The 18,469-nt window shown below is 45.4% G+C and overlaps 1 protein-coding gene across 1 annotated transcript; it reads right to left on the minus strand.

Annotated features, from left to right (window-relative positions):
- Nucleotides 1-6: 6 nt before the first annotated feature.
- On the minus strand, nt 7-18,212 carry LOC306982787 (AT-rich interactive domain-containing protein 4A-like; the record flags this gene model as incomplete). Its single annotated transcript, XM_079583240.1, has 13 exons — nt 18,020-18,212; nt 16,900-16,952; nt 15,830-15,940; nt 13,273-13,338; nt 11,099-11,189; nt 10,933-11,012; nt 3,612-3,706; nt 3,201-3,321; nt 2,380-2,459; nt 2,208-2,278; nt 1,829-1,992; nt 1,051-1,123; nt 7-170 (listed from the first exon to the last, which is right to left on the minus strand). Coding segments are annotated over exons 1-13 (1,335 nt in total), but the record flags the coding sequence as incomplete, so codon positions are not given.
- Nucleotides 18,213-18,469: the final 257 nt, after the last annotated feature.

The following is an 18,469-nucleotide window of genomic DNA, read 5'->3' on the forward strand; positions in this document are numbered from 1 at the left end:
GTAGGCCGCAGCAGAGTTGAGCACGGGGATGCCCAGGTCCATGTAGATCTGCTTCCAGACGGCGCCGGACTCGATGCCGCCGTAGCCGCCGTGCTGCGTCACCAGGCGGAACAGTTTGAACAGGTTCAGGTCTTTGTAGCCGAGAACGGGCGGTTTGTTTATGGGCGTCGCTACGGAGACACAGATACATCAAAAACAACGAACGACGGAAACAAACATGTGTGCAGTACTACTGAAGTACTACATGTGTGCAGAGCTACTGAAGTACTACATGTGTGCAGTACTACTGAAGTACTACATGTGTGCAGTACTACTGAAGTACTACATGTGTGCAGTACTACTGAAGTACTACATGTGTGCAGTACTACTGAAGTACTACATGTGTGCAGTACTACTGAAGTACTACATGTGTGCAGAGCTACTGAAGTACTACATGTGTGCAGTACTACTGAAGTACTACATGTGTGCAGTACTACTGAAGTACTACATGTGTGCAGTACTACTGAAGTACTACATGTGTGCAGTACTACTGAAGTACTACATGTGTGCAGTACTACTGAAGTACTACATGTGTGCAGTACTACTGAAGTACTACATGTGTGCAGAGCTACTGAAGTACTACATGTGTGCAGTACTACTGAAGTACTACATGTGTGCAGAGCTACTGAAGTACTACATGTGTGCAGAGCTACTGAAGTACTACATGTGTGCAGTGCTACTGAAGTACTACATGTGTGCAGTACTACTGAAGTACTACATGTGTGCAGAGCTACTGAAGTACTACATGTGTGCAGTACTACATGTGTGCAGTACTACTGAAGTACTACATGTGTGCAGAGCTACTGAAGTACTACATGTGTGCAGAGCTACTGAAGTACTACATGTGTGCAGAGCTACTGAAGTACTACATGTGTGCAGAGCTACTGAAGTACTCCATGTGTGCAGAGCTACTGAAGTACTACATGTGTGCAGTACTACATGTGTGCAGTAGTACATGTGTGCAGTAATCCATGTGTGCAGTACTACATGTGTGCAGTACTACTGAAGTACCTCTGTCCTCCATGAACTTGTAGAGCTGCTGCAGGAAGAGGTCTCGCTCCTCTGGGTCCAACTCCTCCTCGGGCTGAAGGAGACACCGGAGAAACGTTAACATCAGGAGCTCCTCCTCCCCCCCTCCCCCTCCTCACCTCCGCCTCCGCTGCAGCCTTCCTCTTCTCCTCCTCCTCCTCCTCCTCTCCCCCCTCCCCCCTCCTCACCTCCGCCTCCGCTGCAGCCTTCTCCTTCTCCTCCTCCTCTCCCCCCCTCCCTCCTCCTCACCTCCGCCTCCGCTGCAGCCTTCCTCTTCTCCTCCTCCTCCTCCTCCTCCTCTCCCCCCTCCCCCCTCCTCACCTCCGCCTCCGCTGCAGCCTTCTCCTTCTCCTCCTCCTCTCCCCCCCTCCCTCCTCCTCACCTCCGCCTCCGCTGCAGCCTTCCTCTTCTCCTCCTCCTCCTCCTCCTCCTCTCCCCCCTCCCCCCTCCTCACCTCCGCCTCCGCTGCAGCCTTCTCCTTCTCCTCCTCCTCTCCCCCCCTCCCTCCTCCTCACCTCCGCCTCCGCTGCAGCCTTCCTCTTCTCCTCCTCCTCCTTCTCCTCCCCCCCCTCCCCCCTCCTCACCTCCACCTCCGCTGCAGCCTTCCTCTTCTCCTCCTCCTCCTCCCCCCTCCCTCCTCCTCACCTCCGCCTCCGCTGCAGCCTTCCTCTTCTCCTCCTCCTCCTCCTCTCTCCCCCCCTCCCTCCTCCTCTCCTCCTCCTCCTCCTCCCCCCTCCCTCCCCCCCTCCCTCCTCCTCACCTCCGCCTCCGCTGCAGCCTTCCTCTTCTTCTCCTCCTCCGCCTCCTCCTCTTCGCTGTGCTTGTCGTCGCTGTCTGATGAAGACTCCAGGATCTGACTCAGGTCCATCTTCCAGACGTTCGGCACCGCCCCCGACCTCAGGAAGCACTGGGCGGCCTCCGCACCTGCAGGGGGCGCCGTCAGTGACAGGGGTCAGTGACGAGGGACGAGTCTGTACAGCGGCTTAAAGCAGAACTACGGAACTTTCACCAATACACACTCATGGAGTCACCAAGAAGCTAACAGGCTAACAGTGGGCTAGCGTGTGTGTACCTGTCCTGTTGGAGAGTGTGTGTGTGTGTGTGTGTGTGTGTGTGTGTGTGTGTGTGTGTGTGTGTACCTGTCCTGTTGGAGAGCTTGCAGGCCGAGGTGGAAACCAGCGTGTTGAGGTTCCGGTGAGGCGCTGTGGAGCTGAGGACAAACAGGTTCAGACTAAACAAACCAGAAACACTGAACAAACCAGAAACACTGAACAAACCAGAAACACTGAAGCTTTAATGTTTAAAACTCACAACTTTCCGTCTGCAAACGAGCGAACCAGACAGTGATCCTTCTTCACCTGCAGCTCCTCGTTACAGCCCGGGGACACCACCTGCAGGGGGCGCCACAGAGGCACAGGAGGTTAGAGCTCAGGACTAACCCAGGACCAGGTTTGGACTAACACAGGACCAGGTTTGGACTAACCCAGGACCAGGTTTGGTCTAACACAGGACCAGGTTTGGACTAACCCAGGACCAGGTTTGGTCTAACACAGGACCAGGTTTGGTCTAACCCAGGACCAGGTTTGGACTAACCCAGGACCAGGTTTGGTCTAACACAGGACCAGGTTTGGTCTAACACAGGACCAGGTTTGGACTAACCCAGGACCAGGTTTGGTCTAACACAGGACCAGGTTTGGTCTAACCCAGGACCAGGTTTGGACTAACACAGGACCAGGTTTGGACTAACACAGGACCAGGTTTGGACTAACACAGGACCAGGTTTGGACTAACACAGGACCAGGTTTGGACTAACCCAGGACCAGGTTTGGTCTAACACAGGACCAGGTTTGGTCTAACACAGGACCAGGTTTGGACTAACCCAGGACCAGGTTTGGTCTAACACAGGACCAGGTTTGGTCTAACCCAGGACCAGGTTTGGACTAACACAGGACCAGGTTTGGACTAACACAGGACCAGGTTTGGACTAACACAGGACCAGGTTTGGACTAACACAGGACCAGGTTTGGACTAACCCAGGACCAGGTTTGGTCTAACCCAGGACCAGGTTTGGTCTAACACAGGACCAGGTTTGGTCTAACACAGGACCAGGTTTGGTCTAACCCAGGACTCACCAGGACCAGCCCCCCGGGTTCAGGACCGTCCACGGAGCAGACCTTCCCCAGCAGCTCCTCAGCGACTCTGCGCTCCTCATCCTCCTCCTCAGACGAAGACGACTCGTTCTCCTCATCGGCTCTGAGGGGTCAGAGGTCAGAGGTCAGAGGGGGGGTTTCTACAGGAAAACACTCAAATACTAGGGCTGTATCCGAATGTCCACAGTATCCCCTATATAGTCACTATATAGTGACTATATAGTGACTATATAGTGACTATATAGTCACTATATAGTCACTATATAGTCACTATATAGTCACTATATAGTGCGGGCCTGTGTAGTGAATGAGGGGTTAGGGACTAGGGTGGACATTCGGATACAGCCTATGTTTTAATCTGGGGGGGGGGGGGGGGGGGGGACAGACACTCACACGGCCTGGGACGAGCGGCGCCCCCTGTTGGACTTCTTCCCGATCACAGGCGTCCCGAAGTGCTCGGGGTTGGTGAGCGGGAGCTGATCCAGAGTCTGAGGAGAAACACAGGAGTTAGTCTCAGGTTAGACCAGGTTTAGACCAGGTTTAGACCAGGGTTAGACCAGGTTTAGTCCAGGAAACTCAAAGGTTTTAGTCTGCTTTAGTTCAGATAAAACTGGAGCTGTTTCATTATTATTAGGATTGATATTTCAGACTGAAACACAGGGATTATTGTATTGTGTGAATATATTTACATTTCTACACATGTGAACATTGTCCTTTGTCATGATTATTATTTCTGATATTATTACTAAGCTGTTTCGGTTCATGGCTCATTTGAATGACTTTACTGAAACTTCCCTCATGGTTAGAGTTAGTTCTTCTTTAAGTCTTTGTGATGGTTTAAAGTGAAGTGTTTTACAGTGAAGTGTTTTACAGTGAAGTGTTTTACAGTGAAGTGTTTACAGTGAAGTGTTTTACAGTGAAGTGTTTTACAGTGAAGTGTTTACAGTGAAGTGTTTTACAGTGAAGTGTTTTACAGTGAAGTGTTTTACAGTGAAGTGTTTTACAGTGAAGTGTTTTACAGTGAAGTGTGTTACAGTGAAGTGTTTACAGTGAAGTGTTTTACAGTGAAGTGTTTACAGTGAAGTGTTTTACAGTGAAGTGTTTACAGTGAAGTGTTTTACAGTGAAGTGTTTTACAGTGAAGTGTTTTACAGTGAAGTGTTTTACAGTGAAGTGTTTACAGTGAAGTGTGTTACAGTGAAGTGTTTACAGTGAAGTGTTTTACAGTGAAGTGTTTACAGTGAAGTGTTTTACAGTGAAGTGTTTTACAGTGAAGTGTTTTACAGAGAAGTGTTTTACAGTGAAGTGTTTTACAGTGAAGTGTTTTACAGAGAAGTGTTTACAGTGAAGTGTTTACAGTGAAGTGTTTTACAGTGAAGTGTTTACAGTGAAGTGTGTTACAGTGAAGTGTTTACAGTGAAGTGTGTTACAGTGAAGTGTTTACAGTGAAGTGTTTTACAGTGAAGTGTTTACAGTGAAGTGTTTTACAGAGAAGTGTTTTACAGTGAAGTGTTTACAGTGAAGTGTTTACAGAGAAGTGTTTTACAGTGAAGTGTTTACAGTGAAGTGTTTACAGTGAAGTGTTTACAGTGAAGTGTTTTACAGTGAAGTGTTTTACAGTGAAGTGTTTACAGTGAAGTGTTTACAGAGAAGTGTTTTACAGTGAAGTGTTTTACAGTGAAGTGTTTTACAGTGAAGTGTTTTACAGTGAAGTGTTTACAGTGAAGTGTTTTACAGTGAAGTGTTTTACAGTGAAGTGTTTTACAGTGAAGTGTTTACAGTGAAGTGTTTTACAGTGAAGTGTTTTACAGTGAAGTGTTTTACAGTGAAGTGTTTACAGAGTAGTGTTTTACAGTGAAGTGTTTACAGTGAAGTGTTTTACAGTGAAGTGTTTTACAGTGAAGTGTTTACAGAGTAGTGTTTTACAGAGAAGTGTTTTACAGTGAAGTGTTTACAGTGAAGTGTTTTACAGAGAAGTGTTTACAGTGAAGTGTTTACAGTGAAGTGTTTACAGTGAAGTGTTTTACAGTGAAGTGTTTTACAGTGAAGTGTTTACAGTGAAGTGTTTTACAGTGAAGTGTTTTACAGTGAAGTGTTTTACAGTGAAGTGTTTTACAGTGAAGTGTTTTACAGTGAAGTGTTTTACAGTGAAGTGTTTTACAGTGAAGTGTTTTACAGTGAAGTGTTTTACAGAGAAGTGTTTTACAGTGAAGTGTTTTACAGTGAAGTGTTTTACAGAGAAGTGTTTTACAGTGAAGTGTTTTACAGAGAAGTGTTTTACAGTGAAGTGTTTACAGTGAAGTGTTTTACAGTGAAGTGTTTTACAGAGAAGTGTTTTACAGTGAAGTGTTTACAGTGAAGTGTTTTACAGAGAAGTGTTTACAGTGAAGTGTTTACAGTGAAGTGTTTTACAGTGAAGTGTTTTACAGTGAAGTGTTTTACAGTGAAGTGTTTACAGTGAAGTGTTTACAGTGAAGTGTTTTACAGTGAAGTGTTTACAGTGAAGTGTTTTACAGTGAAGTGTTTTACAGTGAAGTGTTTTACAGTGAAGTGTTTTACAGTGAAGTGTTTACAGTGAAGTGTTTTACAGTGAAGTGTTTTACAGTGAAGTGTTTTACAGTGAAGTGTTTACAGTGAAGTGTTTACAGAGAAGTGTTTTACAGTGAAGTGTTTACAGTGAAGTGTTTACAGTGAAGTGTTTACAGTGAAGTGTTTTACAGTGAAGTGTTTTACAGTGAAGTGTTTACAGTGAAGTGTTTACAGAGAAGTGTTTTACAGAGAAGTGTTTTACAGTGAAGTGTTTTACAGTGAAGTGTTTTACAGTGAAGTGTTTACAGTGAAGTGTTTTACAGTGAAGTGTTTTACAGTGAAGTGTTTTACAGTGAAGTGTTTACAGTGAAGTGTTTTACAGTGAAGTGTTTTACAGTGAAGTGTTTTACAGTGAAGTGTTTACAGAGTAGTGTTTTACAGTGAAGTGTTTTACAGTGAAGTGTTTTACAGTGAAGTGTTTACAGAGTAGTGTTTTACAGAGAAGTGTTTTACAGTGAAGTGTTTACAGTGAAGTGTTTTACAGAGAAGTGTTTACAGTGAAGTGTTTACAGTGAAGTGTTTACAGTGAAGTGTTTTACAGTGAAGTGTTTTACAGTGAAGTGTTTACAGTGAAGTGTTTACAGTGAAGTGTTTTACAGTGAAGTGTTTTACAGTGAAGTGTTTTACAGTGAAGTGTTTTACAGTGAAGTGTTTTACAGTGAAGTGTTTTACAGTGAAGTGTTTTACAGTGAAGTGTTTTACAGAGAAGTGTTTTACAGTGAAGTGTTTTACAGTGAAGTGTTTTACAGAGAAGTGTTTTACAGTGAAGTGTTTTACAGAGAAGTGTTTTACAGTGAAGTGTTTACAGTGAAGTGTTTTACAGTGAAGTGTTTTACAGAGAAGTGTTTTACAGTGAAGTGTTTACAGTGAAGTGTTTTACAGAGAAGTGTTTACAGTGAAGTGTTTTACAGTGAAGTGTTTTACAGTGAAGTGTTTTACAGTGAAGTGTTTACAGTGAAGTGTTTACAGTGAAGTGTTTTACAGTGAAGTGTTTACAGTGAAGTGTTTTACAGTGAAGTGTTTTACAGTGAAGTGTTTTACAGTGAAGTGTTTTACAGTGAAGTGTTTACAGAGAAGTGTTTACAGAGAAGTGTTTACAGTGAAGTGTTTTACAGAGAAGTGTTTACAGTGAAGTGTTTACAGTGAAGTGTTTTACAGTGAAGTGTTTTACAGTGAAGTGTTTTACAGTGAAGTGTTTTACAGTGAAGTGTTTTACAGTGAAGTGTTTACAGAGAAGTGTTTTACAGTGAAGTGTTTTACAGTGAAGTGTTTTACAGTGAAGTGTTTTACAGTGAAGTGTTTTACAGTGAAGTGTTTTACAGTGAAGTGTTTTACAGTGAAGTGTTTACAGTGAAGTGTTTACAGTGAAGTGTTTTACAGTGAAGTGTTTTACAGTGAAGTGTTTTACAGTGAAGTGTTTTACAGTGAAGTGTTTACAGTGAAGTGTTTTACAGTGAAGTGTTTTACAGTGAAGTGTTTTACAGTGAAGTGTTTTACAGTGAAGTGTTTACAGAGAAGTGTTTACAGTGAAGTGTTTACAGTGAAGTGTTTTACAGTGAAGTGTTTTACAGTGAAGTGTTTTACAGTGTTTTACAGTGAAGTGTTTTACAGTGAAGTGTTTACAGTGAAGTGTTTTACAGTGAAGTGTTTTACAGTGAAGTGTTTTACAGTGAAGTGTTTTACAGAGAAGTGTTTTACAGTGTTTTACAGTGAAGTGTTTTACAGTGAAGTGTTTACAGTGAAGTGTTTTACAGTGAAGTGTTTTACAGTGAAGTGTTTTACAGTGAAGTGTTTTACAGTGAAGTGTTTACAGTGAAGTGTTTTACAGAGAAGTGTTTTACAGTGAAGTGTTTTACAGAGAAGTGTTTTACAGTGAAGTGTTTACAGTGAAGTGTTTTACAGTGAAGTGTTTTACAGAGAAGTGTTTACAGTGAAGTGTGTTACAGTGAAGTGTGTTACAGAGAAGTGTTTACAGTGAAGTGTGTTACAGTGAAGTGTGTTACAGTGAAGTGTTTACAGTGAAGTGTGTTACAGTGAAGTGTGTTACAGTGAAGTGTTTACAGTGAAGTGTTTTACAGAGAAGTGTTTACAGTGAAGTGTTTACAGTGAAGTGTTTACAGTGAAGTGTTTTACAGTGAAGTGTTTTACAGAGAAGTGTTTACAGTGAAGTGTTTTACAGAGAAGTGTTTTACAGTGAAGTGTTTTACAGAGAAGTGTTTACAGTGAAGTGTGTTACAGAGAAGTGTGTTACAGTGAAGTGTGTTACAGTGAAGTGTGTTACAGAGAAGTGTTTACAGTGAAGTGTGTTACAGTGAAGTGTGTTACAGTGAAGTGTTTACAGTGAAGTGTTTTACAGAGAAGTGTTTACAGTGAAGTGTTTACAGTGAAGTGTTTACAGTGAAGTGTTTTACAGTGAAGTGTTTTACAGTGAAGTGTTTACAGTGAAGTGTTTTACAGTGAAGTGTTTTACAGTGAAGTGTTTTACAGTGAAGTGTTTACAGTGAAGTGTTTACAGTGAAGTGTTTACAGTGAAGTGTGTTACAGTGAAGTGTTTTACAGTGAAGTGTTTTACAGTGAAGTGTTTTACAGTGAAATGTTTACAGTGAAGTGTTTACAGTGAAGTGTTTACAGTGAAGTGTGTTACAGTGAAGTGTGTTTACAGTGAAGTGTTTACAGTGAAGTGTTTTACAGAGAAGTGTTTACAGTGAAGTGTTTACAGTGAAGTGTGTTACAGTGAAGTGTTTACAGTGAAGTGTTTACAGTGAAGTGTTTTACAGTGAAGTGTTTTACAGTGAAGTGTTTTACAGTGAAGTGTTTACAGTGAAGTGTTTTACAGTGAAGTGTTTTACAGTGAAGTGTTTTACAGTGAAGTGTTTACAGTGAAGTGTTTTACAGAGAAGTGTTTTACAGTGTTTTACAGTGAAGTGTTTACAGTGAAGTGTTTTACAGTGAAGTGTTTTACAGTGAAGTGTTTTACAGTGAAGTGTTTTACAGTGAAGTGTTTTACAGTGAAGTGTTTTACAGTAAAGTGTTTTACAGTGAAGTGTTTACAGTGAAGTGTGTTACAGTGAAGTGTTTTACAGTGAAGTGTTTTACAGTGAAGTGTTTACAGTGAAGTGTTTTACAGAGAAGTGTTTTACAGAGAAGTGTTTTACAGTGAAGTGTTTACAGTGAAGTGTTTACAGTGAAGTGTTTACAGTGAAGTGTTTTACAGTGAAGTGTTTTACAGTGAAGTGTTTTACAGTGAAGTGTTTTACAGAGAAGTGTTTTACAGTGTTTTACAGTGAAGTGTTTTACAGTGAAGTGTTTTACAGTGAAGTGTTTTACAGTGAAGTGTTTACAGTGAAGTGTTTTACAGTGAAGTGTTTTACAGTGAAGTGTTTTACAGTGAAGTGTTTTACAGTGAAGTGTTTTACAGTGAAGTGTTTTACAGTGAAGTGTTTTACAGTGAAGTGTTTTACAGTGAAGTGTTTTACAGTGAAGTGTTTTACAGTGAAGTGTTTTACAGTGAAGTGTTTTACAGTGAAGTGTTTTACAGTGAAGTGTTTTACAGTGAAGTGTTTTACAGTGAAGTGTTTTACAGTGAAGTGTTTTACAGTGAAGTGTTTTACAGTGAAGTGTTTTACAGTGAAGTGTTTACAGTGAAGTGTTTTACAGTGAAGTGTTTTACAGTGAAGTGTTTACAGTGAAGTGTTTTACAGTGAAGTGTTTTACAGTGAAGTGTTTTACAGTGAAGTGTTTTACAGTGAAGTGTTTTACAGTGAAGTGTTTACAGAGAAGTGTTTTACAGTGAAGTGTTTTACAGTGAAGTGTTTTACAGTGAAGTGTGTTATAGAGCGTGTTCCCAGTCTGAGCCTCGTGCTTCTTTCACACGCGTGTCATGGTTATGGAGACACTGAGGAATCAGGAGCCAAACACACGCTTCACTTTCTCTGCAGACGCCCAGACCTTTAGTGATGAGGTCACGTCTGTCCAGGAGCAGCAGGTCACAGGAGAACCAAGGACCATCAAGGACCATCGTCTCCTGTCAGAGGCATCATGAAGCATCTGCGTGTGGGACGGTCTTAAGCTCCGGTTAGCTGCAGTTAGCTCCGGTTAGCTCCGGTTAGCTGCAGCTAGCTCCGGTTAGCTCCGGTTAGCTGCAGCTAGCTCTGGTTAGCTCCGGTTAGCTGCAGCTAGCTCTGGTTAGCTCTGGTTAGCTCTGGTTAGCCCGGAGGATCAAATGTGTGTGATCAATATATATTATATTTCTGCACATATGTGTGTGTGATGGTCATATATCACATGTGTGTGATGGTCATATATCACATGTATGTGATGGTCATATATCACATGTGTGTGATGGTCATATATCACATGTGTGTGATGGTCATATATCACATGTATGTGATGGTCATATATCACATGTGTGTGATGGTCATATATCACATGTATGTGATGGTCATATATCACATGTGTGTGATGGTCATATATCACATGTATGTGATGGTCATATATCACATGTATGTGATGGTCATATATCACATGTGTGTGATGGTCATATATCACATGTATGTGATGGTCATATATCACATGTGTGTGATGGTCATATATCACATGTATGTGATGGTCATATATCACATGTATGTGATGGTCATATATCACATGTGTGTGATAGTCATATATCACATGTATGTGATGGTCATATATCACATGTGTGTGATGGTCATATATCACATGTGTGTGATGGTCATATATCACATGTATGTGATGGTCATATATCACATGTATGTGATGGTCATATATCACATGTGTGTGATGGTCATATATCACATGTGTGTGATGGTCATATATCACATGTATGTGATGGTCATATATCACATGTATGTGATGGTCATATATCACATGTATGTGATGGTCATATATCACATGTGTGTGATGGTCATATATCACATGTATGTGATGGTCATATATCACATGTGTGTGATGGTCATATATCACATGTATGTGATGGTCATATATCACATGTATGTGATGGTCATATATCACATGTGTGTGATGGTCATATATCACATGTATGTGCAGGAGGCGTTTGGTCTGAGCGTTAAACACAGATCTGACCTCCTCGTTCCTGAAGCAGCACTGACCTCGCTCTCGGCGAAGTGTCTCTCTCCTTTCAGACACAGAGACGTCCTGCGCAGAGTCTTCTCATCGCCATCGTCGAACACTGAGGCAGACACGGAGTCACAGCGTGTTCACAGCGTGTTTACAGCGTGTTTAACGCGTGTTTCTACAGCGTGTCATGTGACTTACCCACGGTGTACAGGCTGGCGTCCGTCAGTTTACTGATCACGGCCTCAGAGCTTCCTCCTTCAGTCGTCCTCACCTCCACCACAGACCCCACCTACAGGAGACACAGGCCACGCCCCCTCAGGTCAGTCTGTTCTGTAAGGCCACGCCCCCTCAGGTCAGTCTGTTCTGTAAGGCCACGCCCCCTCAGGTCAGTCTGTTCTGTAAGGCCACGCCCCCTCAGGTCAGTCTGTTCTGTAAGGCCACGCCCCCTCAGGTCAGTCTGTTCTGTAAGACCACGCCCCCTCAGGTCAGTCTGTTCTGTAAGGCCACGCCCCCTCAGGTCAGTCTGTTCTGTAAGGCCACGCCCCCTCAGGTCAGTCTGTTCTGTAAGGCCACGCCCCCTCTGGTCAGTCTGTTACTGTAAGGCCACGCCCCCTCAGGTCAGTCTGTTCTGTAAGGCCACGCCCCCTCAGGTCAGTCTGTTCTGTAAGGCCACGCCCCCTCAGGTCAGTCTGTTCTGTAAGGCCACGCCCCCTCAGGTCAGTCTGTTCTGTAAGGCCACGCCCCCTCAGGTCAGTCTGTTCTGTAAGGCCACGCCCCCTCAGGTCAGTCTGTTCTGTAAGGCCACGCCCCTCAGGTCAGTATGTTCTGTAAGGCCACGCCCCCTCAGGTCAGTCTGTTCTGTAAGGCCACGCCCCCTCAGGTCAGTCTGTTCTGTAAGGCCACGCCCCTCAGGTCAGTCTGTTCTGTAAGGCCACGCCCCCTCAGGTCAGTGTTCAGTCTGTTCTGTAAGGCCACGCCCCCTCAGGTCAGTCTGTTCTGTAAGGCCACGCCCCCTCAGGTCAGTGTTCAGTCTGTAAGGTCAGGGTTCGTACAGATTTGCTCTGGAGGTTTTCCATGACCCTTAACATTTCCAGGACCCAACAGGACCCAACAGGACCCAACAGGACCCAACAGGACCCAACAGGACCCAACAGGACCCAACAGGACCCAACAGGACCCAGTGCCGTCATCATTTAAGATCAGGCCGACTGTCGTCGAGACCAGAGAAAGATCAATGATACTGAGACCATGACCAGGCGCCTCCTGACTGGGCTGCAAACTCAGGAAGCTGTTCTGTTATTGACTTTTACTTCAGTAAGAAAAACAGGCTTTCTGCTAAATATTGTGGTACATGACGGGGAGTGGAGTAATATTCTGTAACTCTGAGGATTCACATTTTACTTTTTACTGTTTGAGGATTTGAAACAATGGTTGGCTCTGCTTTGTGGCAGTAGTTTCTCACTGGAGTGAGCAGTGACTGCAAAAGCCAGGATAAAATACTGATCCTGTCCACGCCTGACGTTATAGCAACGTTACAGAATCTTTATAACACTGCTGTGAAGGCGAACCTCCGGAGAGGCGTCTTTAACCTCCTCTGACACGGAGACGATAGAACTGCAGGATTTATTTTACTAACGTGACGTTGTTCAACACACGACGCGATTGTGATAAAACAAACAGTAGTTTTTGTTGGAGTGTTGTTGCTGTGAGTCTGGGGTGTCCTGAAGCGCTCGGGCAGCGGCTCGGACAGACAGGTGAAGCTTCTGTTTCAGTTTGATGCTCTGAGAGCGTCCGTGTGCAGCGCGCGGGACCTGCTATAGTCCTGTTGTTACGTTACTGCCTAAGAACATGCGTGTATAAAGCACCGGAGTCCTCGTGATCTAATGTAGCCGATTTAAACACTTACATGTAAGAGCGGAGAAACCAGGTCTGTGATTCTTCACTCGCCTGAGGAAAAGTCCGTCTCCTTCACGTCGTCTGCATTTCCACAGTTACACGCAGGAGTAGCTAGACTTTCTCTTCTCCGCTTTGCTTCCTCTGGTCTTGTGTTCGTGTTATTATTATATTATTATTATATTATTATTATTATTATGAAGCAGCTCCAATAATGTCCTCCAGAAGTGCATGATTGTGATTTCAGCTGCATTAGCTGTTCAGCTCACCCGGCAGCTCCTTCAGAGCAAACCAGGACGAACCACTGCCTGAATCACAATGTGCCGGGATTCCTCATTTACTTTTGATTTACCCATTATGTTTTCTACTATATTGTAGGATTCTGAAATACCTTTTCTCAAAATTCCAAAACTTTTCCAGGATTTCCAGGCCTGTACGAACCCGGTACTGTAAGGTCAGAGGTCAGAGGTCAGACTCACCCTCAGAGGCCCTTTGACCTGGTCGTCCTGCACCACCTGAGACGTGCCCTCGGCCTTCAGGTTCACCTGCACAAACACACACACACACACACACACACACACACACACACACACACACACGTAGAGTGAGAAAGGTGAAAGGTCACGGGGCCGCGGCGGAACACGCGGTTTGTGGCCATTTTTTAACACGTAGATTCTATGATTAATGAACTGAAACGATCCACATGTGTGTGGTGCACATGATGGACTGTATTAACTAAACCTCTGTGGTTCTGAAGGTTCAGCTTCACCAGAGTCAGAGGGTTTGTGCAGAATGTGGAGCTCCACATCAGGCTCTGACATCAGAGGATACTGGCTCTTAATTATATTATAAAAGGATCAAATATTGTTACATTTTAGATTTTTAAATAAAGATTTGAAACTTGTATTGACTATTTATAGAAATAAAACACACACTGCAGAATATGCCTCCCTTTACCAGCTGGTATCAGTTTATCTTCAGCAGCGACTGAAAGCGAACACATGGTTTGGCAATGTTGATTAGCTGCAAGTCTCTGGACACGTTCAGTTAAACTTGCCAACGTTAACGTCTCTGACCAGCAGAAACCACGACAGGAGTCGCTTCTGAGGAAGATCACAGGAAGTGATCGAAACTAGTCAAGCAGGTAAACTAAACCTTTCTGTCTTACTATAAGAAACAAAACTATAATAGCCTTAACCTAAGAAGACAGTATGAACCTTCTACAAAGAGGACCACCCAATGACCACACCTGAGAGGTCAGCCCTCCCCTCACTGACCACGAGTGCAGAGCGCACAGAGCCACATCTGCCCGGTCAGCTTAGCCTCACAGTAAATGTGGCTATGTTAGTCTCTATGTTAGCTTCTATGTTAGCCTCTATGTTAGCTTCTATGTTCGCTTACAGGTTAGCTTACAGGTTAGCTTTACAGGTTAGCTTACAGATGCTCTCATGTTTCACGCGGCTGTTGTCAATATAAAGCTACAGGCGTGACAAAACTTGGATTAGTTTGTGCTCAGTCTCAGCGGGCGCTGTGTCAGAGGAAACTTGTTTAATTTCAATGTTTTTGGCCAAAACAAAACCTTTGATAAATGTTTGTAGAGGAGAGTGAGCAGCTAGGTTAGCTACTGTGAATAACATACGAGCTTTACATTTCTATTGGAAACGGTTAAAGGAACAGGCCGGTGTTTTTCCACACTGAGATATGTTCTTACCTGAGCTGTGACGAGTTCTTTAGGACCTGTCTGATCTTCAGTCACGTAAACACAGCGCAGACGGCGTTAGCATTTAGCCTCTCCCTCTCTCCTCTATAGCTCCAAAACAGGTCAAGATAGAAGCTACCAAGCTCTTCCACGTTTTCCCTATTTAAATATGGTTACGTGAAGTGTTTTCATGCCAAGTATATTTACACAGAAATGTAACATGTCGATTTTATAAGCAGATAAAAAGGGGAACTATATTGTGAGGCGTAATGATACAGGAGCAAAACGTCCGCGCAGTAACTCCTAAAGACTTCCCCGCTCACTTCCGTCAATAACCTTTAGGAGTTACTGCGCGGACGCTGTGCTCCTGTATCATTACGCCTCACAATATAGTTCCCCTTTTTATCTGCTTATAAAATCGACATGTTACATTTCTGTGTAAATATACTTCGCATGAAAACACTTCACGTAACTTTATTTAAATAGGGAACACGTGGAAGAGCTTGGTAGCTTCTATCGTGAGCTTTTTTGGAGCTATGTGACATGTGGGAGAGGCTGCGTATGTGTGAGCGCACGGACAAAGACCAGACGGGGATATATTAACTCGGCTAAGGTTAGGTAAGAACATATCTCAGTATGTAAAAACGGTGGCCTGTTCCTTTAACCCTGTCCATACGTCCAGGACGGGTCTACAGGAGGACTGGTCTACAGGAGGACTGGTCTACAGGAGGACGGGTCTACAGGAGGACGGGTCTACAGGAGGACGGGTCTACAGGAGGACGGGTCTACAGGAGGACGGGTCTACAGGAGGACGGGTCTACAGGAGGACTGGTCTACAGGAGGACTGGTCTACAGGAGGACGGGTCTACAGGAGGACTGGTCTACAGGAGGACGGGTCTACAGGAGGACTGGTCTACAGGAGGACGGGTCTACAGGAGGACGGGTCTACAGGAGGACGGGTCTACAGGAGGACGGGTCTACAGGAGGACGGGTCTACAGGAGGACGGGTCTACAGGAGGACGGGTCTACAGGAGGACGGGTCTACAGGAGGACGGGTCTACAGGAGGACGGGTCTACAGGAGGACGGGTCTACAGGAGGACGGGTCTACAGGAGGACGGGTCTACAGGAGGACGGGTCTACAGGAGGACGGGTCTACAGGAGGACGGGTCTACAGGAGGACGGGTCTACAGGAGGACTGGTCTACAGGAGGACGGGTCTACAGGAGGACGGGTCTACAGGAGGACGGGTCTACAGGAGGACTGGTCTACAGGAGGACGGGTCTACAGGAGGACGGGTCTACAGGAGGACTACCTGAGGACTGGGGACAGAGACTGACCTTGACTTTGACGAGGCGTTTGACCGTTTTGATTTTTGCTTCACAGAACGCTCCTCTGTACTTCGCACTGACATCAGTCCCCACGGACAGACAGGCAGGTTCCTCCACTGCCTGAAACATCACAGAAACATGATTATAAACAGGATACAGGCTCCTCAACTGCCTGAAGCATCAGAAACATGTGAATATACAGGATACAGGCTCCTCCACTGCCTGAAACATCACAGAAACATGAGAATATACAGGATACAGGCTCCTCCACTGCCTGAAACATCACAGAAACATGTGAATATACAGGATACAGGCTCCTCCACTGCCTGAAACATCACAGAAACATGTGAATATACAGGATACAAGCTCCTCAACTGCCTGAAACATCACAGAAACATGTGAATATACGGGATACAGGCTCCTCCACTGCCTGAAACATCACAGAAACATGTGAATATACAGGATACAGGCTCCTCCACTGCCTGAAACATCACAGAAACATGTGAATATACAGGATACAGGCTCCTCCACTGCCTGAAACATCAGAAACATGTGAATATACAGGATACAGGCTCCTCCACTGCCTGAAACATCACAGAAACATGTGAATATACAGGATACAGGCTCCTCCACTGCCTGAAACATCACAGAAACATGTGAATATATAGGATACAGGCTCCTCCACTGCCTGAAACATCACAGAAACATGTGAATATACAGGATACAGGCTCCTCCACTGCCTGAAACATCAGAAACATGTGAATATACAGGATACAGGCTCCTCCACTGCCTGAAACATCAGAAACATGTGAATATACAGGATACAGGCTCCTCCACTGCCTGAAGCATCACAGAAACATGTGAATATACAGGATACAGGCTCCTCCACTGCCTGAAGCATCACAGAAACATGATTATATACAGGATACAGGCTCCTCCACTGCCTGAAACATCACAGAAACATGTGAATATACAGGATACAGGCTCCTCCACTGCCTGAAGCATCACAGAAACATGTGAATATACAGGATACAGGCTCCTCCACTGCCTGAAGCATCGGTGTTGCTGGTGTGACTGACCTTCATGTTGCCGTTATTTGAGGAAGTCCAGCTCGGAAACGTGATGGAACTCACTGAAACACAAACACGGGTTAGCGTCGCTGTTACCACTGTAGTTGTTGTTGTTTTTGTCACTTTGTTGTGGTTTTTTGTCGTGTTTTCGTCACGTCTGCGTCGCTTTTCTGTCACGTTTCTGTCGCTCTTTTGTTGCGTTTTCGTCGTGTTTTTTTTACTCTTTATTCCAGAGGCTTTTAGATTTGGGTAAAGCTCGGTTCGGGTGGGGGCTCGCGGGTTCGGCGGGGGGTTGACAGGTGTCCACAGGGTGTCTCGTGCGGTCTGGAGCAGAAAAGGACCGGGATCAGTCGGGACTTCGCGGCCGCTGCGGTGAAACGTCACGCGGGGGAGCATTCTTCCGCCGTGACCCCCCCCCCGCCCCGCGCGGTCACCGACAGAACCGGGCCTTACACCCCCGGTGAGACCCACTGAAGCCCGGTCTCGGTTCCGGTGGAGGCGTCCGTGGCGGTGTTCGTGAGGGGGGGGGGGCGACGCGTTTTCTTCCCGCTGCCGCTTTGTCGCCATCGCGGCTCCGCGTCAGCTGCTCCAGGGCCAACTTTCCTCTGCCCCGAAAGCAGCCCCTAAACCCGGCTCAGACCCGGCCCGAGCACCGGTACCACCTCCAGCGACAGCCACACGAACCACAACCGCACTGAACACCGGGAGGAACGGGGGGGGGGGGGGAGAGCCTCGTCAGACGCGGTTCACGGTTCACTCTCGGGGGCTAAATTTAGCTTTAGCTTTAGCTCCGGTTTGTGTCGATTTAAAGCGACCTCACGCCGACACCGGGGCTCCTCAGGCGGGATAACCTCCCCCAGAAACACCGGGGGACACGGCCGCAGAGGCTCGTGGGTCTTTCTTTAGCGGCGGATTCACAAAGACACGGCGGCTCCACATTTTCCTCATAAACAACTGCCCGTTTTCGCCGCGACGGTAAAAACAGCGACCCTTCGAGCTAAGCTAACCCGCCTCTGGGGCGCTCAGACCCGGCCGCGGAGGCGCCGCCGAGCCGCCCCCCCGTGAACCGGGCCGAGTTTGATCCGGTTTCGGGGCAGAAATGTTTGACATTTTGATACTCGTTACTCACATTCATCGACGGAGCTGCTTCCCCTCCGCCTCGGAGCGAAACAACAGGCGTCTGAAGCGGACGGTGTTTCCCATTGGCCGAGCGGAGCCGAGAAGAGCCGAGCCAATCCGAGCGCGAGTCCGGAGAACACAGGCGTTTGGAGCGGGGACGGAGAGTTCTTTTGCATTAGGACGGATGTGTTCAGAAATATCACTTTAATTATCACTTAAATATCACCGTAACATCACCGTAACCAAGCGCCTTTTCCCCAGTTCAGATCGGCCCAAATCTAAAAGCTTTTTCATAGGGTTTTTGTCACTGTTTTGTTGTTTTTATAGAATTTTTGGCACTTTTTCATTGTGTTTTATCAATTTTTTTGTCACTTTTTCGGACTTTTCTGTCACATTTTTGTTTTGGTTTTTTTCAATAAAATATTTGTCACTTTTTCATATTTTTTGGTCACTTTTTCGT

The sequence above is a fragment of the Gobius niger genome, assembly GCF_951799975.1.
Source record: "Gobius niger genome assembly, contig: SCAFFOLD_233, whole genome shotgun sequence".
Lineage (NCBI taxonomy): Eukaryota > Metazoa > Chordata > Actinopteri > Gobiiformes > Gobiidae > Gobius > Gobius niger.